Source organism: Charadrius vociferus, unplaced genomic scaffold, assembly GCF_000708025.1.
Source record: "Charadrius vociferus isolate BGI_N301 unplaced genomic scaffold, ASM70802v2 scaffold67, whole genome shotgun sequence".
NCBI classification, from domain to species: domain Eukaryota; kingdom Metazoa; phylum Chordata; class Aves; order Charadriiformes; family Charadriidae; genus Charadrius; species Charadrius vociferus.
This window is the reverse complement of record NW_009649485.1, coordinates 2,872,869-2,900,692: the sequence shown is the minus strand read 5'-3', so window position 1 is coordinate 2,900,692 and position 27,824 is coordinate 2,872,869. Positions and strand designations below refer to the sequence as shown.

The following is a 27,824-nucleotide window of genomic DNA, read 5'->3' as shown; positions in this document are numbered from 1 at the left end:
TATGACAGGATCTGATACCTGACAAGCTTCTCATCTCAGCCTTTCCCAGACTGAAAGTCACTGTGGAAGTTTTTGGATTCAGAATGTCACACATCTGAGAAAAAATTTACCTTTCATGAAGTCTAGCCTGTAGAAGCACCCAGTAAGCATCCTCACAAGAATTCTAAGGATGAACTTGTAAGTGCAGAAATAATGTATTTCAAGAGGACAGTTTCATATCTGCTTAGAACTCAATGGACTCTCCAGTTCCATTAGTCCCTGAGAACAAAAATTGGGACAGTGAGTATCTTGAAAGAGCCTGGGGGTATTTTGGAAAATAAAGCTAGTAATACATAGAAAATGAGAGGCTTTGGTTTTTAATTCATATGTACAACCAATCCTTTTTACTCAGGGTTTCTGAAAATCCAAGCTATAGCAGACTGGAAAATTCATTTCAATATTTACACAGCACAATTCCTTTGCCCTATTACCATTGAGCCTTCCCCCACTAACAAAAGTTTCTATTTTAGTAGTAGAATTGGGCATGTAAATTATTAGAACAGACTTCTTAAATGCACTTCAATCTCCTCAAGTCGGCAAGGCAACATCTGCAAAATATTTAGAGAAAAAGTACCATTTATTTACCCATACACAGTACGTCAAGACTCAAGATGTCTTCCTTAACCATCCCTTTGTCATTTTATATAATTTCTTCATACTGTAAGTAATAGATTTCTTTGCCCCTAAAAAAAAAAAAAAAAAGACACAAAACCCAGATAATATCAGTATTTAGGAAGGCTAACTCAAATACTAGGTTCTTACTACATTAAGTAAAATATTTCCCTGGAAGAACGACAACCTAATCCATCAGGCAGACATGCAAATAACCTTGTCACACTCATAACACAGTAATAATGAAAAAAAAAAATACTTTTAATAGTATCAAAGCATGCAAAATAGAATAGATTCATTCTGAAGACCTGACATTGTTGCATACAAGCACGTATAGACAATGACCAAGGTACAGCAAAAGTAGAGATTCATGATAAAACTCTTAACTCGTACAGAGGGAAACTTTTAATTTAGATCATTGTTCCTAAATGCTAAATACAGGAAGGCTTTTAAACCATCTGTGTCACTACAGACCCTCCCCAAACCAATGCACGATGCTTTGCAAGCCCTTCCTGACGTACTGCTGGGTAGCGTGTCCAGCCGAGCAGGATGGTGCTCTGGCCTGGTAGCGGACACCAGCAATCCCACAGACTATATTCTGCAGCAGGACACTCCAGCAGGACTATTTAGAGAAATCCAGGCTGTTAGGCGTGCAGGTTAATTAGCTGGCCACACCTGTGAGAAGAATCTAGTTGCTGAAGCATTTCAGCTCTGGAGACAGGAGCCCACCACCAGATCCTGTAGATTAGATGAGGCTCAATCACCAAGAACCATAGCTACGCCTAAAGCTGTGCGGCCAAAATTTTACTGAAGGGATAAAGGGAAAGGAGAGAGAGAGGGGTGAACCAGCACAAAAGAACAGTCTGCTCAAGCAAGACATGCAAACTCTGCGTGACTGGTAGACAACAAGCTTTATACTTCCAAATCCTACTTTACCAATTTCTTCTGCTAGTCAGATCTGAGTTACCCTTGCTTGACGCTACACATCAGGCACTCGGCTGCCTTGTTGTAGACCAAATCAACACAGCTAGAGTTGAGAAGCATCACGCTGATGCCCATCTTGATTGAGCGTAATCAAACACTGCACGCCATCGGCAGCTTTCCAGGACAAACATAACCAAAGCATTGCTATGCAAAGGCTTATGAATTAAACATGAAAACAGAGATTGTTTCTTTCCATAGGAGATATGCTGCTGACTGCCAAGGTGAAAATCTGTTCTGGTTTCAACAAGTTGTAAAATACATTATAACCTCCTTGAATATTTTGTTATTGCCTCATCCTAACTAATGGCAACTACCATTTCCTAACTGAGAGAACAGCACATCTGCAAGAGAATAAAACTCCTCAATTTGCGTAATGAAATGACATCTGCGTCCTTAGGTAACAAGCGATAATACTGAAATGATGATGGGTATGGAGTACCAGATTAATAAGGATATACCCAGGTGAACTGAAAAGAAGCAAAAATAACAAGATGATGACAAACAGCTGTAATTTAGCAACACTGCCAAATTGCCATATCAGAAGTATACCACGGACACCGGCGTGCATACCCTGTCACAGGGACGTTGTCTGGACCAATTCTGCTTCAGAGGAACCTGCCTGTCACTTGTTTATAATAAACCTCACGTGAAGCCAGAATAGCTGTCATACTCTAGCATCATCCTGCAGTAGCCCATTTTGGTAAATACCATACCATTACGCTAGGCCTACAACGAAGGCAGGCATTTCTCCATTTTCATGTAGATACAGAAGGGTTTCACAGCAGTCGTGGCCTCCAAGCTTTTACAAGTTTTAGATATGAAGGGACTGAGGATGACTCCCACACAATTTGTAAAGTGCACCCTTAGAGTTAAACACTTTCCCAAGTTCTACCAGAGATGAGCCTTCTCTTACAGGCCTAGAGTAAAAAAAGACACAGCCTTTTGCTGGGTTTAGTCATCGACTGCTTGGAAACTTAAAAACAAAATATTGTTAGTCTTGGCATTTCAGTGGGGTTCTGAGATCCTAGCCAGTGGAGTTACTTCTTTTTCCTCCTGCCATCTTTTTTTGATTCAAAAACCACCCCAAAACAAAACAAAAACCCCAACACATTAAACACAGAGTGACTTTTCAAATTACAACACAGTCTAATCACACCCTTACAAATTCAAAACTGAAAAGGCAAGTTTTTAATGCTGCACAAAAAGCTTGAATATTGACACTTGCATGTGCAGATTACAGTATGGTACACCATACTTACTACAATCTTTCTCATGTTTATTTAGTAGAACACCGTTTACCTGACAAGACTGACTAAAATTACACAGAAGCAATTTAGCTAAAAGTCACATAGTACGACACACCAGAACACAAGGAAAGATCTTCTGCAACAAATGAGTGACTTCGACTCAGGTTTAGCCATCTATTGCATTGGACTGTTGTGGGTGGGCAAAAAGGGTACGATAATATTCGGTCTTGAAGAGATCTTGGAATGTAATCAAATGAAGACAAAATACTTCAAGTGAAAGATGCATTCAGTATTAGCAATCTAGAGTCACAAGAAGTCAAATGAGTACGCAGTAATAAGGAAAAGTGCATGCTCTATTTATGAAGGAAAGCGATGGAGAGTAAAAAGCCTGTCATAACAAATATGCTGTATATAATCAGTTTTGCACTTCCTGTGTCTCTAATTGCAATTTAAATAAACTCAACTTTACCTTTTCATAAGGAATCCCTCATACGTATCTTTTCAGCTTACAAAACCATGTGCATCCCATATGTAAGCTCAAACTTTTCTATATTTAATAGGTTTTTGCTAAAAGCAAGCACACTAATGAAGTCACGATGGGCTTTTCTTCGCAGTATCTCAAATAATGAGTAAATAACCATATAAATTCTGAAGTGCCTTACATATCTGCATTAAAATTGCAGACAGTGTAAGAATTCCAGTTGCAGAACAAGGCCAGACCAAGCTCAGGCATAGCACATAAATGAAAGAAGTGGTTCCAATCTCCGAAGTTAAAACTATGTAACTGTACAGCTTTTAAAATTACTGTCCAATCTCCTCGGTACTATACTTCCAGGATACAGCCCCTTGAATGCTGAAACCGCTCTGCCAGGATCGATGTTGTTCTGCCATTCCAACAAAGTCAGAGTACTTCTGGAAGCACAGTATAGTGTGTGGCAAATGAACAGTAACACAGCTGATACAGCCCTGCAGGACTGTAATTAACTGTGCTGGCACCACAGCCAGCAAGTCAGCTTGTTCCATCAGCTTGCCAACCTACTCTGCTTCTTGCAGGAGCTCCTCAACACACAGAGGTTTTTCTGCTCCGCGTTTTCCCCCTGCAGGGAGCACTCTCCTGAACTCCACCCACTACAGCCTTATGTAATAAGATGCTTACATTGCTGCCCCAGCACATCACCCTACAAAGCAAAATACAGGTTTATACATACAGCTGGTTTCTTAAAGCAGCCCTCAGGGTGATGAGTCACATCTGTAGTAAAAGTTAATGGTTGTAATTATGGCTCAGTCTCAGAATCTGAAGCAGTTGGACCACATGAAAACGTCTTTCTACTTTAAGTCTGAATCTATGACTTGGTGGTTCCACCTCCCCTTCAGATTTTTCCACTATATGATACAGAACAAAGACCTAATGCACATGGAACCAAACCCACAAAATTTCAGTGTAAACATAAGTTGTATCTGGTTTTACTTAATGATCCATGTTCGGTTTTTTGGAAGCGTTAGTGTTGTAAGATAGTAATTTGGCTATATTATAGGTCCCCCAAAGTTTCCCAGTAGATATGCCTGGCTGCAGCGTACTTTATATCCTTTTGAAAAGAAAAACTAATGCATATACTGCTGAAGAGCTGTCATGTGGAAGCAAATAGTTATATGTTGTTAGTGTATCATGCACAGACTCATGCAAATTTTTTTACATATATTTACAGTGAAGTGCAGCAATATGCAACATCTGCTCAGGCAGCTGATGAAGACAGCAGTTATCACAAATTTCCAGAATATTTTACATGTAAAGCTGTTCCTTATAGTTAGAAAAAAAATATTCTTGAAGACATAGTGTACTAATATCGCAGTTCTAAGAAAACAAATGTTATTCAGAGCAGCTACAAGCATTTGTGCTAACTTAGAAGTATCTCGAACAATTGCTTCAACTGATGATTTAATTCATAGTCTTCTGTTTATAAGAAATTTTCAAGGCTTGCAGCATTCCTCTAGTAAGATATAAGGAAGAAATCTAAGCTAAAGAAGTATCAACATCTCCTTCAGAGCAGTTAAATATAAGAACTTCAGAGTTAGTTCCCAAAGACCACGCAGAATCTGGCTATGTGGGAAAATAAATCAAATGATGGTGCCATCTCTAATGGGAAACAGAGAGGCAATCTCACCACAGACTCGAAGAAATACATAGGCACATTTTCAAAAACTAAATAGGGCATTTAACAACAAACAAAAACATAGAGCTTGAGCTCAACTTTAAAACCACATTGGCAGAAAAAGATGAAAAACGTTCTTTTAAATGGGTTGAAATTCTTTATTTTGCTTGTGCTCCTTGCCAATACTGTTAATACACAGCATGCCATCTCAGCATCGGCTATTCCTGACTTAACATTTAATTTAGAAACATGCTGTACATTGGACAACCACACTACAGACCAGAGAGTAAGCATTTCACTTTGTTTTATCTTAACAACAACAACAAATCAGCTAAGGAAATTATTTTGTGTCCCCCGTTACATTTCAAAAAGAATGATGGCCATGTGGTGAAAACTAATTCTTTTGCAAGCAGACATAGGACAAAAGTACTTGTATAGTTACCAGGAACAGCAAGAAGAAAATAGCCACAGCTTATTTAATGAAGCCACTGATTTCATGAATCGCTTTCATAATTCTCTTATTTTAGCGACTATTCTTAACATAAGCACTGAAGAAGGAGAGAGCCATAATACTGTTCCTGAAGCCTCGACTAGAAAGTGTGAAAATAGGTCTTAGGGTTAAAGAATGAAGAAAGAAATACAGCATCCTTAGGGATTAAATTTAAAAGCTCAACACTTGCTAGTAAAACACATTTCTTGCATGAGTCAAGAAATACTTTCTACGTAGGAGCCACAATGTTTTGTCTGTGTACAGTGTGTATCTACATGAACATTAGCTGATAAGAGCCCCAAGAAATGGCAAAGCAAGGTGAAGAGCATTAATGCCTGCCCCCTAGTGACAAGTTTTTTAAATTAAGAAGCTGTGATTGGGAGAGTATCTTCACTGGAAGATACATCAAGATCTCACGTAAATTCAATCGTAACTGTTTGGAGAGAAATATTTAAAAAAACCCAACCAACCAACCCAACAGCCAAAAGGCTTCTACAAACTAACTCCTAAACCCCTAAACTCCTAACCTCCTAAACCCATCCCTCCTAAATTCCAGGAAAGATCAAACAAACATCACATCTGAGAAATACTAGGGTCACACCTGCAGTTACATTTAATTTGTTCTTTCATGTGCACTACAATGTTGTCTTTTATTACAAAAAGACTATTTCTGTGCTTGTGTCCATCTTCAGTGAGCGCACTGATGGTGCTGTGTAAGGCCCACACACATGCTCGTCAGGAAGCAGGGCTATGCCTACATTAGCAAGCGAGGCAACACTCATTTTACGTGGAGCAGCACGCGTTACAGATACGCTCTTGATGCTAACTGCAGCAGCAGGACTCCCTTCCTCCAGCCAGGGTGGCCTGCACAGCAACGCTCAGGAAGGTTAGCTCTGCAGGCAAGCTCTGCATTCATTAAACAACATTCAGAGGTTAGGAAATGCCAGAAGTGGTCCTTTTCCAAATCTACCTCGTTTCCCTCAGCACAAGATCTGTAAGTAACCCCAAAAGACCAATTCTGAATTCTGTTGCTAATGGTTTTGGCCAGATTCTCGCAAAAATACGGTTAAAATAAAACAAACGAAGTTATGCTAAGAGTGAAAAAACTAAACTCTCCCAATCCTCTTTGCTCAAATTTGGCTTGTGTTTGAGGCAAAGGATCACAACTGCTTTGCTCTACCTGAATCAAAAAAAATGAATTTTCAACACTAAAAGCACTGGTAGGAAATACATGTTTTTAGATGTAAGCGTTACTCTATGTAACTGGCTGGTTAGAAGACAACTAGCGTTTGTTTCAAAGGAAAAAAATATCCACTATACATAAACCAAAAGGCAGTAAAGACAAAGGAAAGAAAAGGCATTTCACAAATACCTCATTTCAGGTGCACAAAACAGAAAACACAGTAAAAATTACAAGTCCTACTAAACGATGCTTTAGGACCCCCCAAAAGTCCTAGTAATACAGGATGCAGAGGCTGCAAGTGATTTACCGCATGACACGCAAAAGGAGCGAACAATTCCCGGCGGTGATTTTCTGTCTATCAGAACAGACAGAAGGGGAACATAAATAATCTGACAAAGCCTAACTATCTTTATTCATGCTTTTGCAGTTACACACAAACAGCTTTGCTCAATGCGTCAGCCAGGCTGCTAACTTTCACAAGCACTGAATTCAACACGGTAACACTGTCTTTGACCCCTCACCTCCAAATATATTGCTCTACAAAATCTACTCTCCGTGGATTTAGAAACAGATAGGTTACAAGTTGATATTGCCAAGAGAGGCATGTTACAATACAAGAAGTCTTGACGACTAGCACGTAATTTTGACAACAAACCCTACAAGAAAAATGTCACCTATTTAGTTGGAAACCTTACATTAGAAACTAATACCAGCAATATGCCTAACTCATATAAAACAAAAATTTGCTTTTCTCAGATGGAGTTATGTCCTCAGTCTCCTCCAGCTACTAAACAAAGTTAGGCAATAGCTTTGTCAGACTTCTTGCAGTTAATAGAACTAGACTATTAACAGAAGCATATAAAAAGTACAACTGTTCCTGCTTATTTTACTCAGTAGAACACTAATGGTCCTGAACACTGCAGTTTGTGTTTCTTTACAAGGAAGGAGGAAGTACAACATGGAGCCACCAACTTTAATACTAAATGGGAAGCGAACAGCAGCTGTAGAAGTCTGGATAAGGACTGCTCAGTAGGAAACTATACAGCTGCTTTTAAAACCAGTAATGGTATCATTTGTTATTTGTTACGCTTTTGTGAAAGAATTAGGAATAGGCATAAATGAGTTCAGAGAATTATCTGAGCAACTTCATGCAAGCAGCAAGGACCTTCCACTTTGCAGGAATTAAGACTATCTCCTGATCAGAGTTTTCACTAAATGAAGGCTCAGGTCTTCAGTCTTTCTTTTAAATAAAGCTGCAGTGCTTTCAGCTTTTTAAAATGTAAAAATCAGGTCACCTTAAAATTAGATTTATTCCACAACTCAGAAAACAGGATGAAGCTCCAGCTATGTAACTGGCTGTAACTTCCATCCAGTTTGAAAGACTTTGATAGCTGAAAAGCATCCCTAGTTTCCCCATGCTTCTATACAAGCAAGTCCTTTTTTTCTCTTCTACACCTTGTCTCACATTGACTTTGTAATACTCAACTCTTTTTCTAAGTAATTAATTTTGAAGTATAATACTAAATTCTTTTTCTAAGTAGTTAATTTCAAAGTACAAGAGTTACAGTAATATCCAATGCTCACCAAGAATAGGCTCAGTTTGGAACGCATAATGTCTTCAAATACACACCTCTCTTCCGAGCCTGACCAGAACATCAGGTCCTGTCAAAGCTCTCTCCCTCAAAATTCATTGCCTCCTTTATTTTATGATAAATAACCTTATAGTCTACATAACACACCAATACTATGCACTGATCGTTTAGGGATCCACTCACGTGTAGAAAGCCAGAGTGAATTATAAAGTAAAGTAATTTCTTCCCCGTTTTTTACTACAAAAAGAGTAGAACTAGCGCACATCCGCCAAATCTGGTCCACATATAAAATGAAGTTGAAGTCGTAAGGTTTTTTTGTTACTTTTGGACTGTTGAGGCATTTTGTTTGTTAAGGAGTCATATAGACTCAAATTCCTTTTGGCTTTTTACAATTTCTCAACAGTTATATAAAGCTTCTGCTTTAAATATTACTTTTATTTTCCAGGGGCTTTCAATTACAACACCCAAAAACCGTATTCTTTAAACTCTTGTAACAAGACAGTCTTGGGGCCCTATAATTTTTATTTTGCGAAATCAGAAGGCCTATGTTGATAGAAATCACACACATTCTTACCAGCTGTTAGTATGGTTTTAGCACTCTGTACTATACTGGAAGATCTCACAATTCCTGAAATGCCTGCAGATAGAAAAACACACAGATGTTACCTATCTTAGCAGCTTGTGGGGATTTTTTTATCCTGCAACATACACAAAAAAGTTAAATATTTTTCCAGTTATACAATCAAACTGGCCTAAAAGTAAAACATACACTTAAGCTGAGCAAGTTTGTTTCTGTTCTGCTTTCTCATGCTAATTGAAGATATTCTCTAAGGTATTTTAAATTATTTTATACATAACATACAAAAAACCCCAAGCCAAATCAATAATAGAACAGATAACAACCAGTAGCCATTGATACAATTAACTCATTTAGTGTTTCCATTATTTCTCTACTAAGATGATTAGTCACAAAGGATTCAGAGTTTCATTTAAGTGCTGGCGTATTAACTATCTAGAGCAGAACAAATTATACTCATTGTTTGCTTCAATATGAAATTGGGATTTTGTACTTCTTTGATCAAGCAGAGATGCGTACATTGTGCAGTGTTTGTCTGGCTTTTTTAAATTATCAGCTTTTGGAGATATGGCTTGTTTACCACTTTGCACTGTGGCACATTCAGTTCTTCTTGTCCAGTGGTTCTTAGGTATTAGTGCAATAGTAAATAAAACATCAAAACTTTTTTTGAAAAGTACTAAGTTTCATCTGTTCTAACGTGTGTGTATATATATATATATATATATATAAGCATACCGGTATGTGCAGAACAGAACTACTGTACATTACTAAGTACTTAAAAATGTAGAAGCGCAGCAGCCCCAGAGTTAGTCTTCCAAACTGGAAGTTACTCTTCTGCATTAACCAGAATGGAGAATATAATTTCAAACAATATTTTTAAATCCTTCTTTCAAAGCTGTTTCTATAATGAAGAACAAAGGTTCAGGAAATCCATGAATAAGTAAGAGGGATACAATATTCCACTGGAAAAATAATTTGGGGGGTAGGGGTGGAGCAGGGAAGGGAACAAATTACATTGAGCTAGTAAAATTCCTAGGCACAATGCAATTCAGCTTGAGTAATCAGCTTTGTCTAGTAGGATTACCCAATGGCTTGTCCTGTCCTTTACCCAGATTCCTGAATTGACAAAATCTTTCAGCCACAAAAGTGAAAGGGGTTTTGATTTGTTCTCCAAAGAGTATAAACTGTTTGGCTTGAGAAAACTCGATCTACCCAATGTTTTGGTACTGAACTGCCGCATTAGCTTAGTATTCAGGTGAAGTTACACAGCCAATGAAATGCTGAAGGTGTACACATCCCAGAGGCAGATGGTCTAAGCAGGCCACACTAATTCCTAAAGACTACTTCTTTCAGAATCAAAACCAAAACATATCTTTCTATATCAGTAGGAATGCTATTTGCCAGTATTTCAGAGAACCTGTTTGCAATCAAACAAATCCAAACCCATGCTTTTAGGTATGGATCTCAAGACTAACCTCTTGTTTACTTCTTCCTTCTCTCTAAATCATCCTTCTGAATGAGAAGAACGTGTACAATAAGGCTGTATATCTACCATGTCTCAAAGGAGATTATGGACACTTAACTAGGCCTACCTTGATGCACCACAAATCCACAGTCAGGGTCATGGGCAACTTGCAGTAAAATTTCTTCCACATCTCTGTTTTTTCCAGGAGGGTCTACCAGAGAAGTTATCTTTTGTTGCAGAGTCCTTGGCAAAGCCATTAGTTGTGTAAATTGACCTTCTGGACTTTTATCAATCTGAATGTTATAAAAAATAACACAGTAAACACATTCAGTGTGAATAAAGTTAAGTTCTCTTTTTCAAAGAAGTCAGAAAAGTCTTTTGGCTATCTCTGACACAATCCATTGAACTCGTAAAAGTCATTGACAATGCTAACGAAAACTTCCCAAACACTGGGAAACGGAATTATCTCAGTTCTGAACCTGAAGATGCAAAGATGTTAATTTTTATCCAAGGGAAGACTAATGTACACACATGATCTTGCTGCCTCTGCAAGCAACTTTTCACTGAAACTGTATCATTTCTGCTCTACCCAATTTCCTTTGGAAACATAAGTACGCTACAATGAAAAAAAAAAAAGCTCCCAAAAGACCACTTAGCTGAGTTTCTTCTGCCTGAATATGATCAAACTATACACATACACATTTCAAGTTTAGTTTGAAAAACATTTTCTCTGCTTTAAACTCAAACTACATCTGGTTCATATAAAATGAAGGAAACATTCTTTCCACATTTTCCAATCCAAATCAGAAATTCAATGACCCTTTTTTGAATACAACGATACCAACGTGTGGGTCTGTACACATTCATACAAAATGTAAGCACAAATACTGAAAAAAGCATAATGGAGCAGATCTCTCCAAAACTGGAGGAAAATTAGAAAAGCTCGATTCTTCCCACACAACTTTTTAGAGTTCATGGAGACATCAGACAGGAGTCTCGTTACCCTATACACTCCCGTTAGTCAATGGGGAGAAAATGATATCCAGATGAATCACCCACTGACTACAGAAGGAGCCGACAATGAGAAGGCTCTTAATGTTATGTGGGAGGAATCCACGCCTGAACCAGAACTACAAGACCTAGTGTCTGCCTTCAATTGTTTTTGAGGAATCTTTTAAGAAAGAATTTTCTCTGTAACCCTGAAGCCATATACTTGGAGAAGGGGTTTCTATTTTGCGTTAAACAGCACTCCCGATAGCAGTTATCCTCTTCAGTCTGGGGAGTAACTGCCAATAACCAGACCAAGGTGTGAGGAATAAAGCATTAAAGCACTTTGCTCAAAATCTACAGTAAAATGATGGCATTTAATCAAAAGCCTCGATGACTATTATGGAATTATGGCCAGATGTATTATCCAACAACATCTTTGCAGTACGCTACCAGGATTTGCTTAAAGGTAGCACAACAGGGTGTATTATTCTAACTAGCCATCTTCTTGGAGAAAGCATTACTGATTCTTTTCAAAATTCGTTTGAATACTTCTTCCACTAAACTGTTCAAAAGCACATTGATAAGAAAACACGGAGACAGCTGCAGTATAATACAGATTTGCCTACGCTGCACTCCAAAGTTTGCAGTAAAATTGTTTACTGTATTCAAGCTTGCTTATATCTGTACTTTAGTTTCTAACAAAGACACGTCCTAACAGGAGGCATTTGTAAGATAATTACCACGGTGACTCGAGGATAAAGAGATACCTATGTCCATGAGACAATCCCATGCTGTTTGTAACTTCACGTTGAAATGAGTAACACGCTTGAATATTCACGCACAGACATGCATACTGCAAGAGGAGAAACTGCTGTTGGAGCCCTGGCTGTGGCATCTCTCCCCTAATTGCAATGTTACACTTATACCTTATGCCAGAAAGATGGAATTCAAGATACTGGTCATTTTTGATAACTGTTTCCAAAATACTAGGAAAAAGTGGTTTTAGTATGGGTATTTAAGGATAATGTCAGAATTTCATTTGGGTTTAGTCAACCGATCTTCATAACTAGCACTCTAGGGCTGGGGTTTTTTTGTGAGATGCAGTTTTTGATTGCAGAAAGTTGCACCTCTAAATTACAGCCTAATCTTTTCAACTCAAACCATATGCTTATTCATCACTTCCTAGACTGTTGTTTCCATATGGTAGTCATTAGAACACACGTTTTAAAACTATCTTCTCTTGTTCCTTTGCTAGGGCTCTAGTTCTGTGCCCATACCCAAAGAAAATGAACAGTAGTTACTACATATGCAGAGACTGGTATTTAAGGCAAGTCTTCTGGCTGCAGAATTAACTAAACAACAGAAACGTAACAAATAGCAAGTACAGTGACTACAACTGCTCGCCTTAGTGTATGGCATAATTCTTGCCTTCTGTCAATGTGATAAAGCACTTCCACTTGCTTGTTTTAAAAACATTTTGAAGGACACTTGCCTCTAGCCTTCCCAGATGGTGCTTATATACCACTTGAGGGCAGTCCTGTAATATGTTACTGTACAGCTTCTGAAAATGGGGAACATTAGGTTTCACTATGTTCTGCACTTTCGATCTGTCTTCTCCTATTACCATTCTGAAGTCACCTAGATAAGAAAAGAAAAATAGTTAATTCATTAGCAAAAAAACATGAAAATTCAAAGAAGGAGACTGTAACAGAAACCACCATAGTACAAAGCTGCCATCTAAAACTTTATTCTCCAATTCTACCAATAAACCACAATAAGGTTCACCTAATAGTCCAAAAATACTATTCAAATACCTTCCAGCACAGAAAATAAGATTCAGAATTGTTTTGTGGCCTCTGATACACTGTCATGTCATCAACCCATGTGTCCACATTTTCACTTGGATCACAAAAAAATTCCAGCTGTCAAGTTCAGACTCAAAAGCAGCAGTAACACAGCTACATTCTTTGCAACCATACATCAGTTTCCACAGATTACTAAATAGATTGACCAGCCCCAATACTTTGTATCTAGAAACAAATAACCTTCAATTTTCAAATATTGAAAAAAAAAAAAAAATTGCATTGTCTCTGCATTTCAAGGGCAGTACCTGAAGTACAGCCAATGACAGTAATGGTAAGATCACAGTATCACCTTTTCCTCTTAGCCACGTATTTTGTTAGTAGTTTCAAAGAGCAACTCCTTTTGGCAGAAAAATAAAATAGCCACTGTTACATTACTAACCTTTACACTTTCTTTTATGATACGGGACTGAAAATTTTCAAAGATAATACGTGAAAAGACAGTCATCCTGTAACAGAGCATTCATCTACCTCTACTAGGTACCACCCTGGCAGCTTCCAGGGTTACCAACGAGGAGTTAGAGGCCCAGTGCAGCATGTATCAACAAACAAAATCCTGGATCAATTCATTTTCCCACTTCCCACATCCAGGAGATAAATGTTGTTGCAAGGTGGCAATTCCCTAGCATTTATTTCAATTTATACCATGCTGCAAAACAAACACTTCCTATATAAATGATACTGACTCACTGCTCTCAAAAAAATGCATAAAAAAATAAAAGGATAAACATTTTCCAAATGAAAGCATGAACAACTCTTTTCAGCAGTCTCCAAGGAGACTGATTAGAATAAGACATAAAATCAATTTTCTCAACTACTACACTCTCTAGGAAGTTTAAGACTGAACAAAATGGCAGCAAAATATAATATCCACAAACACGTAATTGACAGCCTTTTTCTTGAACATTCCCAACTGGAAGTCTTATTGCTTTAGCTCTGCTCACACAGCCAAGTCAATTTCAACATCTTACACCATAATAACTGATCTTCCACAGTTTTGGTTAATTGCACTGTTTCAAAGGATATATAAAAAAAGTATCTTGGTCACTAGTGCCCACACAGAATTTAATGACTTTCCTGGACAGGTTTCAGGGGGGCAGGTATGCAGCCCTGAAGCAAACATCCCTGGTTAGCAACCCTTAACCATCCCACCGTCAGTACCCTCTTGACTTTACTGTTGCTTTCAAACCAGTAACAATTCAGAAAAAAAATGCTAAGAAAAAGCTGAACAAATTGCAATCTGAACTGACCAGAGAAATACCAGGTAAAGAACAGTAACAGTCTTCAGTAGAATCAAGCTGCAGCTAGTAAACCCTACCTGTGCTTTTTCAAAAAAGCCAAACTTGCATTTCTTTATGAGCAAAGAAAGTGCTGGATAAAGTACAACTCCAACCAAACTCGTTCACAGTGATTCCATTAAGGACATCAACATTTAAAAAGTGATGCTCAATTAAATTGTAACGATTAAATCTTGTATTTAAGAGTCATTTGGAGCAATTTCTTAAATTTTTTTCCATACCAATTTCATAACTAAAGAAAGGAGGAAATTCTCTTTCCAAAAAAAGGTCAACAAATACCAACCAGGAGGTGAGAGTTAAATGTGCATTGAAGAATCATAACCTGGATCTTTAAGTTAGCTAAATAAGAACCTTAAACACAGCACATTCAAAAAATAAGAGATAAAGCACGGGCCAGACTACCAGATGAATCCACATTACACTAAGAGTGGAAAGACAATTCTTTTTCCAAGGTTTTGAACCATTAAAAACAAGATACCAATCCATACAAACAGAAAAAAAAAAAACATTATTTCACCATATTCAAGCACCCATACTTAGCTGTTGATAAATCAAGCAGGTATAAGTTTTCCTTATGTACCTATACCTATTTTCTATGAATAAGCACAATCAGTCTTTACAAGCTGTTACATAACGCAGCAGTAAAATATCGTTATTGGAGCATGCCCAAAGCAAGACAGCGGCTGACTTATTACGCATCACACTTCCTCCTGTGGTACAACAGCTCCAACTACAGCTTTTCTCCTCAGAGACTCAAGACACCATATACTAACCAGAATAGGAGAGTCCTGCAATCTGCATATAGAGGTCTTCTTCAGAGAAACTTTCTGGTAGCATGAGAAAGGCTGCTGTGACTGCACTCTTCAGATTGCTAACAAGAGCAGCTTGCAGCTTGCTATTCTCATTCTGTGTCAATATTTTCACCTGAAAAAGCAGAGTTATGGGAAGCAAGAATTCAGGAAAGTGCTAGTGAAGATGGAGCTAGAAATGTTATTCAATCCAACATGAAAAATAAATAAGAAATTTATTTCAGATTAGATCCTATTATTATGGTACGATAGAGACTAGAGTGTCGCCTTTTGTTTACACAGTGGGAGAGGAGTAACTTTCTAGAATTAACAGCCTGCTACAAATGCTGTTTTTACAAAGACACTTGGAACTGCTATAAGCAACAGCCATTAACTAATCTCACCTTTCCATATTTACAAACTTAGGATTAATCAAAACAATAAATATGAACGCATCAACAGAAATACTTCATATATGATTATGCAATAAGAAAAAAAAGACCCCTGTCACACTGAAAGTCAATGGAATACCAGAAAAATAGGTATGCTTTCCTATTCATCTTAATTTTTATTTTTGTTTTTAAATAGAGGACTCCTCTATCGTATGCTTCAAACAGTTTCTTAGACATCAGTTGTCCTCCTAGAAGCAGCAAGATGTTGTTTTGCACTTTGTATGAGCAGAACGTGAACTCATTGGGAACTTCACGTACACCTGAAGAACAGAACACTGAAGTTGAGTGCTTCTACATGCCACAAAGAGAAGTTTATTTTTGGGAAACACTGAAACTGTTCAAAACTAACTACAGAATCCAGTCACCTAGGATATGGAAATAAGACTGGAATAGAAAGCAGATCCTCAGTAAGAACTGAATATAGAAACTTATTATTAGAGAACATTAGACAGATGAGGTCAGCCTGGTTTACAAGATAGCCAACTATGCTCTTTCAGAAACAACTCTCCCAAGAATACCTGCCTGTTTTGAGTTTCTGTCTTTTTCAAGTGTTCTGGCTAAGCAATACTGTCTTGCTTATAAAGGGCAGCTTCTTAGTATTTGTTTACTCTAGAATACCTTAAAATGCAAACCCACTGGTAGTTACAAACAAATGCATCCAACTTGCTTTTACTCCCCAAAAGCCCGTTCGCACACAAATGAGTTGCCGTATTACTTGACATTCTGGCCCCCAAATATAGGCTGAAACAGCTAAGGTATACTTTCAAGTAAATATTTTCCTTTAGGAATCTGAATACTCTGTTAATGAAGAAAAAACCAAAACAAAACCAGTATACAGAGAATTCAGTTAACTAACAGTACAGTTGAGACTTTAAAATTATTAAATATATTAAATGAGGGATATATTCAATTTTATAAATAAACGTGACCCTCAGTCATCACAACAGTCTAAAGCAGGAAAGGTACTACCTTCCCTGCTAGGAAATTCATATACAAGAAACCGCAGGCATGGATACACAGAGAGACTTAGAGGCAAACAAAATACACAAAGAGAAATTTCATTATAGAGTGAAAGATGTCGAAAGCACTATTGCAGTATGCCATTTAGCCACATCCACACTCTGCTGAATATCACGATAAGAGGATTTTTCCATTCTCTTTAAAAAACTGTTTTTACAGATTTGGACAATGGAAAAAAATCTGTAAACAAATATGTGCTCTGTCACTCCTTCACGGGAATTTTTATAATATAAAAAACCTAAACCTCCCCAGACCCTTTCAAAGAGTACAAGATACACTATTCATACTCCTCTCTCTCTCTCACACTTCACTTCAATCTGTTAAACTCTTCCTCCTCTTAATAATTTCTCCAGGACAACAGTAAATACAGCTGCTTACACTAAAGAAATTACTTGCACTCTACATTTAACAAAAATTCAGTAACACTTCAGATGCTTTTTAAAATTTTCCTCCTCTGAAAACCAATTATGTGTCACTTGTGCTTATTTACTTTTTAGGTACAGCAGCATTTTTTTTCCAGGAGACTTGTCAGTTATGAAGAAATTACAACTAGGTTTATTCAATTTTTCAATACAGTTAAATGGAAATTTAGCTGATCAGCATTATAAATTTCGTGTAAGATGAAATGCCAATAAACTTTTAACACAAACAAAGAAGCCTGGGAAGAAAAGTTAGCATTTTTAAGTGGCAATCCCAAACTCCTCCTATTCTGCCAAACATTCTGGAAAGATTACTTGGTCAAGGCAACCAGTTTGTAACAGAAACAAAACATCCAGTGAAAATTAAGCCAAGATTTCCAAGCCAGAGCAAATGTTTCAGCTCATGTGCTAGAATAGCTTGGACAGCTTTCACTCATAGAGTGACAGCTTTGTAATGGAACACCAGAAAGCGCTGGGCTCTTCCTCTTCTATGTGAGCGAGGAGGAAATTCCCAAACAAACTGTTAAACAATATTAATCTGGCTTCAGTCAGCTGTGTCCAAAACTAGCGCAAATGGTACGTAAGAGATTACAGTGTATAAGAAAACAAACCTAACCCTGTGTCCCTTCCAAAAGAAGCTTATTGTACATTTTTTAAGGAGGTAAAAAAACCTTTCTATCACTACCACTTACACCATGTATATCAAAACATTAAATCGAAGCAGGAACCAGCAGACATTTGAAACCCATACAACAGATCTAAATAAATTATTTGGTCATTTTTGTTCAACACAGTATAACATTCAAAATCCCAGTTAGCGATTTTAATAGATTCTACAGGAAGAGACAGTTTAAAAATTCACCAAGTAATCTTTCGGTCCAATTCTAGTTTAAGTCCTGCAGTCTTTACTCAATGCAAATTCCTGTGAGCTTTATGAAAATAATCTGGACTGATTTCTTCTTTTATCTATTAAACACATATGCGATATCCCCACTGTCTGGTTAGCAACCAAACAAAATACGAAGTTCTGCCTTCTTGTGAAAGTATGTCCTCCCACTGAATTTAACCAAAACATGCAAAGCTCAATTTATACATACTAAGATGAAAAATCCTAAAATAAAATCAAAGCAGCAGCAAATGCAGTTACACTGAAAATTACTCATTGTAAATGTGAAATTTAGAATTCTTCCTTCAGTTATTTTTCCTCAATGTACTAAGTTTCATGCTTTAGAAAGGTAACAGCTGTTCTAACCTGTATCGTGCTATAATACATGCCTGGGTTACAGAAAAGCCAGTGGCACTGTCACAATCTACTCAAACTTTCACCCAAAGTTTTTAGTTAAAAGTGTAATTAGCTTCTGTTCTAAGACTTGAACAGAATTCTCCTCTGCTACCCTCTCTCCCCTCTTGAGAAATTTTAACTTAGCACTGCTGCCATCTGCTGAAAGCACACTGAATCGGGCACTCATGGGAAAGTAAAGACCTCATATTTTTTATGACACAAACAACAAGCAGAAAACCCGACATGCTTAACATATGGTTCAGTCAATTATAGATACTTTAACAATACAATGAACTAGACAGTAACTGCACAACAAAGCAGCTTTCATCTTGAAATATTTCCATTATTAATTGTGTTAAATTTTAGTGGCTCCTATAATTTGTTATAAAAGGTAAATATTACATTTAACATTAAAGGGACTTTGAGTTAATATAGTCCAGTTATTCAAGATTTACTACAGGCAGAAAACTGTGATTAGTATACTTACCTTTAGGGGTTTTTTTTCACATAACAGAATATCATTAAGGACTACATTTCACTTCATTTCTGAGAAATTACCCCTCTAGGACTAGACCCCTAAATCAGGGCAGATTTTTTGTTCAGTACTGACACGTAGATCCTTAACAGTTAAAGTTAAAACTACAACTGATAATTTTCCAGCCCTGTAATTTCCTGCATTTCAAAACAGATAACTGAACAGACTAACAGTTACCGGTTTTTGTAGGCGTCCAGCGACATAGAGGGTTTTCCAGTGAAGTAAATCATCAATCAGGGTATCAGTGCTAATTACACCATATTTTATCATCTGGAAAAAAGCAAAATAAAGGCTTTTGAAAAACCATATACCTGCACCATTTTCAGTACATGAAACTTACTACTTACTTACTATAACTATCATTAATTCTAAGGAACACATACCTCTAACAAAAAACTGGATGCATCATACTAAAATGTTTTAGTGTTTTAATGAACACTGGAGGCAAAAAGAATATGTAATTCCTATTTACATGCAAACTTTGGGGAAAAAAAACCACCCACATGCAAAAACCCATGAAGATGCACAGAACCCTCTAAGGTTCTTTCTAGAATCAAAGTTACAATGAAGTCACTCCAGAATCAATCACTAAAGCAAAAGACTTTAAATCCCAAAGAAACCTAGTCTAGACTGACACTGAAGAGATCTTAACATTAAAATACAACTGCTCATAAAAAAAAATTTAGAAAGGTTATAATCAGGTTTGTACCAGCCAAACATAACGATAGTTGCAATAATCCACAGTATCCTTTATGATATGGAAAACCCTCAAGAAATAGTTTGTCAGAGATCTAAAATAAACAAAACTCCTAGATATTTCTGTGTATCATTATTGACAGTTGGGGTGTGTATCAGGGAGCTTTCTTTGGCTATTTGATGTTAGAAAACAAAGTGATTTTTTTAGTTCATTTTATGTAACCGGAAAAAAGATGAACTTTCCACAGTTTGTTACCAATTTGCACTTCCTGGGTTTCCAAAGATTATCACCACAGCAAGGCAGCCAACTCCAGAATTTCTGGATAACAAAGGACCACAGCCTGTGATAAGACTGAGTCATTATGGCATGAGATAAGAGCATAAAGAGCCAAGAAGAACAGAATTTCATAGCAAAGATCATTGGTGCTTAAAATAAAATCAAAAATCCCTTTTTACACAAAGTGAACAAGATTTAGACCCCCAATTCTTGCCTCATACAGATGCCTCTAAACAAAACAGCAAGTACGTAGTAGACTACTTTATCTACCTCTCCAACTTTCTCTGAAGAATTCTGACGTGCACCCAACATTACTGTAACCACGCGTGCTCTGAGAAACTTCTGTTAGGTGTTTAACGTTCACATGGCATTTTTCCATGACTGTCCTTCATTTCATTTCTCATCTTTCTTAAAAGAGCTTGGTTTCCCTATGCACAGTTTGTTACCACATGGCAAAAGTTACTCAAAATCAACACCCAGACAGACAGATACAACATCTCCCTCCCCTGACTCCCATCTGCACTCCTCCTTACCAGACACAGTCTACATATAGAGGCAGGAGGAGGACTTGCTGGACAAGTACTAAACTAGAATTATACCCAAACTTCACAGGTCAAGATGTCAGCCATTAAACACCACACATGTCAATCCCAACTTGCTATCTTAAATATTTGCATTTTATGTCAAAAAAACAGTAAGAACCCACTTTACCAGTACTACATGGTCAACTGCCAAAATTAAGACCCCGTTTCCCCAGATGATACACTTTACAACCACCAAAACTGGCAGACAGCATGCAATAAGAAATCTAAATTCAGTTTCTGAAGTGCTTTAGTTGTAAATTCCAAACATTGCTCGCACTTTTAAAGTGCAAGAGCAACTGCTCTGTTTGCTTTTTAATTAATGTGCTGTTTGTGAAACAGTTTGAAACATATTGAAGATACCATGTGTTAAGGACCAGTTACAATTTACAAAATTTGCCTCCCGAACAGAAATCTGCTTTAATCTAATCATTTCAATAATTCACACACAAACATTTGACTTATTCAAACTACTTGTACTTACCCGACCATTACATGGCACTAAAGTATTGTAGTAAATCCCTGCTCCGTAGCTCTGTATACTACTTATCTGTTTTGGCCCAAAAACTTTTAGAAAGGAATAATGACTCCTGTTCTTTAACAAGTTCATCATATGCCAGGTCACAGAATCATCAACAGCAAACACAAAGTCCAGCATATTGTTCTGTGGGTAAGGAGAAAAGTATTGGGTTTTATATGTCGGGAAACAAGCAATGTTAATCATATTAATCTAGGATATGCATAGTATCAAACTACCAGCTAAACATTTTTCACAAGAAATAAAAAAAAAAACAAAACAAAAACAAAACCAAAACACAAGCATTAATGCCAAATACAGCTTAAAGGTTCTGATGAAGTTGTATGTTTTCCAGTCAGTGTAGCAGAGATGGTCCAAAATTCTCCTGTCCTCCTGGTTAAGTGACCAACCTTCAACCCTCCAAAACAGGGGAGCACGTGACGAGATCTTCACGATCCTAGTTCAGAGCTCTGCTTAACAGCTTAAACTTAATGAGCAGGACTTTTGCTAGTATGTGAGGTGATGAATTGGGAGATGTGGGCAGATAAAGTCAGCTTAGAGCTGGCAGCAGGAAACTGCACTTCTAGTGTATTGACATGCTTTTGTCAACAAAACAATCCAAACTCCAAAGGCTCGCAAGGTGCAATGCATGATGCCCTGCTCTTCTGAAGAAATGCGTCCACACATTCCCGGCACACAGACAAGCTGACAGTTTACAACTCATACCTACAACGAACTAGTGTCTGGAGCCGCTTTGCTTCAAATTCATTAGGCCTCTGCGGCTTACTAACTCTGGGCTGCATCTTAACTAACCAGTTAATACTACTGAAAAGATACTCTGTTAGCTACCTTTCTCCCCCCATTCTTTTCTGTGGGGGTGAGATGCTGTTAGAGCTCTGAAATTCCTATTATCCTGTTTTTCTCTTTTCAGAAAGGAAAACGAGACACTAAATTTAAAGTTGGAGTTGTGGGGTGTGCTTAATAGGCAAGCAGTGCTACCTGTTAGCAATACTACAAGCAATACTACCGGTCAGCAATTTTAAAAATATCAAACACGTACACAATAAAAAAATATTAAAATAAATAAAGAAAAATCGCTATTTCCAAGCAGCTTGACCTCCAAAGCATGAGGAAGTGCCAAGAATGCCACGGAAGGGTAGCAATGGATTTTGCCGGGTACCCTCCCAGGGCGCAGGGCAAACAGACCGTTCGCACACAGCGTAGCCCTTTTGGAGGTCCATCAGTAAATAAGCTCTGTCCCGGAGCGGGGCCGGCACAGGGCTAAAGGGGCACCTGAACCACACACAGTGACAAAGCGGCCGTCAGGGACCACCCCGGCGGGCATTTTGCTTTCCATACCACTGCTTTAAGAATCTCTTTGATCTGTATTTATTACAAAGCTATTAATATATCATTGCTTGATTATACTGTCCTATTCTATATTTGCACTTGACTTTTTTCTCTACCAAGAGTAATACAAATTGTAGCTAAACAGCGGAGTCGACTTAAAAGCCTGGACCCTTCGGTGGTAGTTCAAGACTCCACTTGAGTTACAAGTACTGACCAGTTCTTAATTTGTATTAGCATTGGTAGCACAGTCATGGAAGAGCAGATTTGTTATTAGCATTAAAATGAAAGCACTTGGGGGTGAAATACAGGTTTAGACCATGCTAGGAAGTGTACTTTAAACTAGAATAATAATTTTTAAGGAGGACTGAAGCGATGCATGTGCACGGTGAATGAAAGAAGGTAATAAAATAAGACCTCAAAACAGAAAGTGCCAGAAGTAACAGATGCTGAACAACAGCAAGATAGAAAGGTGAATCCCTTAGCCCTGGCATTTGACTTTATAAGACGCATTTATTTATTACCACATGTAGCTAGGTTCACCTATTGCCACATTCGCCAGGAGAAACGGAGATGAACTGCTGTTTTCTGACGGGCTGATCTGATGCTCTCCTCCCTTCACTCCAAAGGCTTTCAAGGAGCTTAGCTGCTCAGAAACAGCACACTCAGAGCATCCTAAATGGAGATTAAGCTACTTCCAAAATTACATCCAACGGTCTCCCAAAGCAGAACAGTTCATACTTTATTTTCTGACCAATGATCAAAGTTGCCACTACCACAGCTCAGACTGGTTATTTTGTGCTCATCTTTTCTGTACTTAAGCTGTTTGGGAGTGACATTGCATTATTTTCGTGCAGTATCTACTTGATCCTGCTACCAGATGAGCGAAAGCCCTGATTTGAATAACAGCTCTCACTCTTGTAAAGACAAATCAGTACTTCAAGCAATCACAGTTCAGTATCCAATTTCTTCAGCTGTACTCCCCAAAGAAGTCAACGCATCAAACTTCACACAGGATTTGTATATACATTAGTCACAATTGCTCAGAATCCCCCTCTTTTTTTTTTTTTTAAATTTTCATATTTTGTACTGATTCAAGGCTTCCCCTCAGGAATTGTAGCCGGCTTTATACTCCTTCACGCATCCAGCCCCCATGCTACAAAAACAGAAAGCCCGCAACATTTAATCTTCACGTTCGTGGTCACGACTGCCACACACTCTGAGCCTGGCTTGGTTTTCATTTTCAAGTCCTGCATAATAAACTTCCCTGAACTCAAATGCGAGTACCAAATGTATAAAAATGGCTCACGAGATTGAAGCATATCTTGTTTCCTCACGATTTTATGCTTCTCTGCATCTGCCTTCCCAAAGATCACGTTTTATCCTCCTTGTATGGGTTTCCAAATGCCCTATTTGACTCTGTACTGTTGTGAGGAAGGGCCGGGAGGTCGCATCCGCTCTGAGGCACTGCCAAGCTAAATTTCATACTTGCGCTAAATTTCAAACATGATTAGGTCTTTAGACATCACTGGAATCATAATGTCTGATTAAAACAAACACATGAAAGGATCTGTAACTCTCTATTCCAGAAAGCGCAGTTTGATATACACAGTTAAGTCACCATCTATATAACTGTTTTTGTGATGTTAAATTAGTAAATGATAAATCAGCGTGTGTGTGAACCTGGCCATTAGGAATATTGGAAGGGAGCACCTGAGGCAAGAGAACAATCCTTAATATAAAACTTTAACTATGTCAGGCGGATGCCATCATAAAACTGGATCAGACCTCTGCTCTTCTGAGGTTTTTTCCATCAAACAACTCAGCCAGCCAGACCCTTCCTTCTGAAGTCTCCACTCTAAATACTCTCCTGCAGAGGAGAAACTAGTATACTAAAAGGAATGTGTATTTACATTAGAAGTTATCACATTGTAACGAACTGAATTTTTACAATTCTGAATAACAAGGTCCAATAGGTCCAACTATGGCTGCAGTCTGGAGACTTTGTTTTCTACTAAGATTGTGATTCGGTACCCAGTAGGGTCTTTGCACTAATTGAATTAGTCAAAAGTTAGATCATGGACCTTGTTCTTTCCACAATAAAAGTATTTTAGTTATGATTTGTATTGATATATTTCTAATAATTGTTATATTAATCTATATTAATTATAATTAATATTTATTATTTAATTACTTCATGGCACACAATATAAGGAGCAGTAGGTTTGCTAAGCTCACATTCCAAATTCCTTCCTACTGCTTAGGTTAGTGAAAGATTTTGCATTACTTTTGAGAGGAGGATCTAACTCTAAAGCACAATTTATACAAGTATCTAAAGAAACATTTTGGGGGACTATCTGATATTTGTCATCCTGACTAAAATGTTGGAGTGCAAATTTTATTAGGTGATAGTTCACCCATTTAATTATTTGCTTTATATAGTTTTTTAACTAGTTGTACTAATTTGGCACATTCTCAAGCACCAGGGTGAATAAATTTACTAAATTTATTTTTTAGTATACTTGCTGAAATGTAAAAGAGACACCTTTAAATCGTGGGACTGTGTTTGTTGCATGCTGCTATAAATGGTAACTCTTGTCTGGTTAGTAAGCAATCTAATTTGATTGCTTAAGAATTTAAATTAGCTGACAAAGAAAGGTGGTATAAGTAGCTGGTATTGCTTAACTAGTTCTTGGCACCACATAGAAAGCTTAATGAGAAAGTTTTCAAATTTTATCTACGCTCACTTATTGGTCAAGTTTACTTTCTAAACTCTATTGACCTTCTTTATAGCTGCCCGCAAACTCAAGAAAAGAAGAGAAACATAATTCTCCATCATTAATGTTATTAAAAAGATGATTGGAAGGGAGTAGGACAACCATGGGTCGCTGTTAGAATTATGTGGAAGAAAGCACGATTACGGAGAAGGTATAGAAACGTTTAATTGAGATAAGATGTTACAAATGAAAATGATTAACTAATACGGAAGACCCCCTATCCCAGCCTGCCTTTAAATTGCATTCAGGAACTTAACTAAATTAAAAGTAGTTCAGAGCTAAGGGGAGGGATGTGATACTTCTGTGAGTTTACAATGCTGAATTTGTGATGCCTGTTTGCATGGAAATCGTTAAATCTGTAGCTCTGAAAAATAGGTAACTTATTACATCTTCTTAGGGTAAGTCTAATTTCATGAAATCAAGATAAAAGCAAACGGTCATTAAATATGTATTTATGGATGGTATTGACCTAGAATGCACTTACTCTAATAAGAGAGTAAAAAAGGGGAAGTTTGAAAATGAACAGACTGGTAACCTTCCTGAAGGAAACTATTATACTGTTGGCTGATACTTAAAACTAGGTATTATTTATTATCTTAGATAATAAAGCAAACTCTGGAGGGGGGGATTGGGAGCACTGTTACTTGAATATTCGTGTAGCAGAGAAAATCTGGGGAACAAGACTGTTAGAATATTGCAGAGTTGTCTATCTCAATCTTTAGTTTACCAGCTCAAAACCTCTTCTTGAGACCTCCAAGATGGGTTTTGTTTATGTAACTTAAAGCTCTTGTTTTCTAACTCTTCTACAACCATGTTCTTTGCTGGGTTTTATGTATTTTATGCTATATCTAAATCTTGTTTCTTGTATCTATTACTGACTTTTAAATTGATTTTGTTTCCAATAGCACAGTTAGTTTTGAGACTAATGGCTTGTGAGCTGGGACAAAACTCTGAGAATCTATAAAGAGTTTATCTGAAAGTTTACGTCAAGTTGTCTTATGTCTCGTACTGATTTTGAACTTGGCCTCTAATCTGTTTTTCAGTCTAACTTTTGCTTTGCTAACTTCGGTAAGAAAATCTGCAAACACCAGAAGGTCTTAAGTTTCATTTACACTTTCAGCCAGCCCTGCTGTTGAAGGGAGCAGTTTTCTTCTAGCTGCTTGTATCAGTGTAGGTGTTTGCGTGGCTGCATATATGAACAGATTGGGGAATTGATGTGGGTTAAAACCAACTGGTTTGGTTGTTTTTGTGTTCTTTTTTTTTTTTTAAACCAGTCTAGTTTTAACCAGGTCACCAATGTGTCTCATCACACATGTTTGTGCTGGTACAAGCAAGAGATAAGATTTCTTCTTCTGTTGACAGTGCTGGTTCAAAAAATACAAGTACTTGGGGTTTTTTATAAAATTTTCTCACTTAGAATCTTGGCTGTGATTGATTCCGTGCATTAAAGTTGTGTAAGGAAGGACTGCAACATACATATTCTGTATGTTGCACAGTCGTGTTTTGCTTTTATTCCTTCTTTTTCAGTCAAGCAAGTTCCAATAAAAATATACAAATATACTGCAGTATATCTGTCATGAGAGAGCATGACAAAAGTCTGACCTTGAGCCTTTATTTCATTTTTTGCCATAGGCAATAAAATGTAGACTTTGAATAGCCTCCACATAACTAGAAAGCTTATGTACAGATGTAGTTTTTGTTTCTGCCTTGTCGCTGTGTTCTCTACGTCCTCATAGTCAAGGAGTATCACAGATGTTGACACTGTTCAGTGTCTGAATTCCAAGTGGTATATGCAGCTCAAAGCATGTGCTAAGGATCATATTCTAGAAAGTTTCAGAGTCAGATCTTCAAGGAGTTATCTTAATACCAGCATCTTCAGCTAAAAATAACAATTTACACTAACTTAATATGGAAATCTGAATACTTACGGTCTGTCAATCCTTGAGTTGATCTGGCAGTTTGGAACTGGGCTCAGCTCCCCTGTGCACGTCTGCATGGACCAGTGGTTCTTCTTAGTAGTGTCAGAAATGCTGTGGTTTAGGTGGTGGTAAGTACCTCACTTGTGGTGATACTGCTACTGAAGAATAAGCTAATTTGGTTCTTCCTCTGCTCTTGCCTCTGTGGATATTCTTCCAACAAAACTGACAGCTTTGTGTCCTTTAGTTTTCCAGTAGTGGGGAATCTGTCCTACTTTTCCATAGCATGTATCTGTTGGGGGTGGCAGTCTCCTATGATCACAGAGTTGCTACTTCTCATGTGTGTAACCATTATAACTGGATAAAGAGTAATTTTCATAAAGTAGTGGCAACATCGGGAATCAGAAACTCGTATTATATTGTTTGTTTTAAATTTCTTTGTGTTTCTGTGATTATTTTAAACTCTCCATTGCTTGATTTTTCATGTGTTTGTTTTTTTTATTTAAAGCATGAATTACATTAATTGCTGGTGGTGCGACTGCACACAGGTATGACACTGTCTCCCACATCATCCTTGCAGGCAAGCTTAGGAAGTGTGGGTTAGATGAATGGACAGTGAGGTGGATTGAGAACTGGCTTACAGATAGAGCTCAGAGGGTTGTGGTTAGTGGTGCAGAGTCTAGTTGGAGGTCAGTAACAAGTGGTGTCCCTCAGGGGTCAGTACTGGG

General features: G+C 37.6%; 1 protein-coding gene across 1 annotated transcript; it reads right to left on the bottom strand.

The window, feature by feature from the left end:
• Positions 1-616: 616 nt before the first annotated feature.
• Positions 617-21,200, bottom strand: TAMM41 (TAM41, mitochondrial translocator assembly and maintenance protein, homolog (S. cerevisiae)). The gene is made up of 7 exons (XM_009889932.1): positions 21,024-21,200; positions 19,163-19,255; positions 15,263-15,413; positions 12,822-12,967; positions 10,467-10,632; positions 8,872-8,934; positions 617-722 (listed from the first exon to the last, which is right to left on the bottom strand). The coding sequence occupies exons 1-7, from the start codon at positions 21,195-21,197 to the stop codon at positions 646-648; spliced, it is 870 nt and encodes a 289-aa protein (XP_009888234.1). The 5' UTR covers positions 21,198-21,200; the 3' UTR covers positions 617-645.
• Between the last annotated feature and the right edge of the window lie 6,624 nt (positions 21,201-27,824).

Bases quoted from the DNA above. Each gene is read 5' to 3' on its own strand.
- TAMM41 (XM_009889932.1), bottom strand. From the start codon at position 21,197: ATGCTGGACTTTGTGTTTGCTGTTGATGATTCTGTGACCTGGCATATG. The intron at 19,256-21,023 runs GTAAGTACAAGT...GCTTTTTTCCAG, and splicing joins TAGTGCCATGTAATGGTCGG to ATGATAAAATATGGTGTAAT. The intron at 15,414-19,162 runs GTAACTGTTAGT...CTGCTTTTTCAG, and splicing joins CTGGACGCCTACAAAAACCG to GTGAAAATATTGACACAGAA.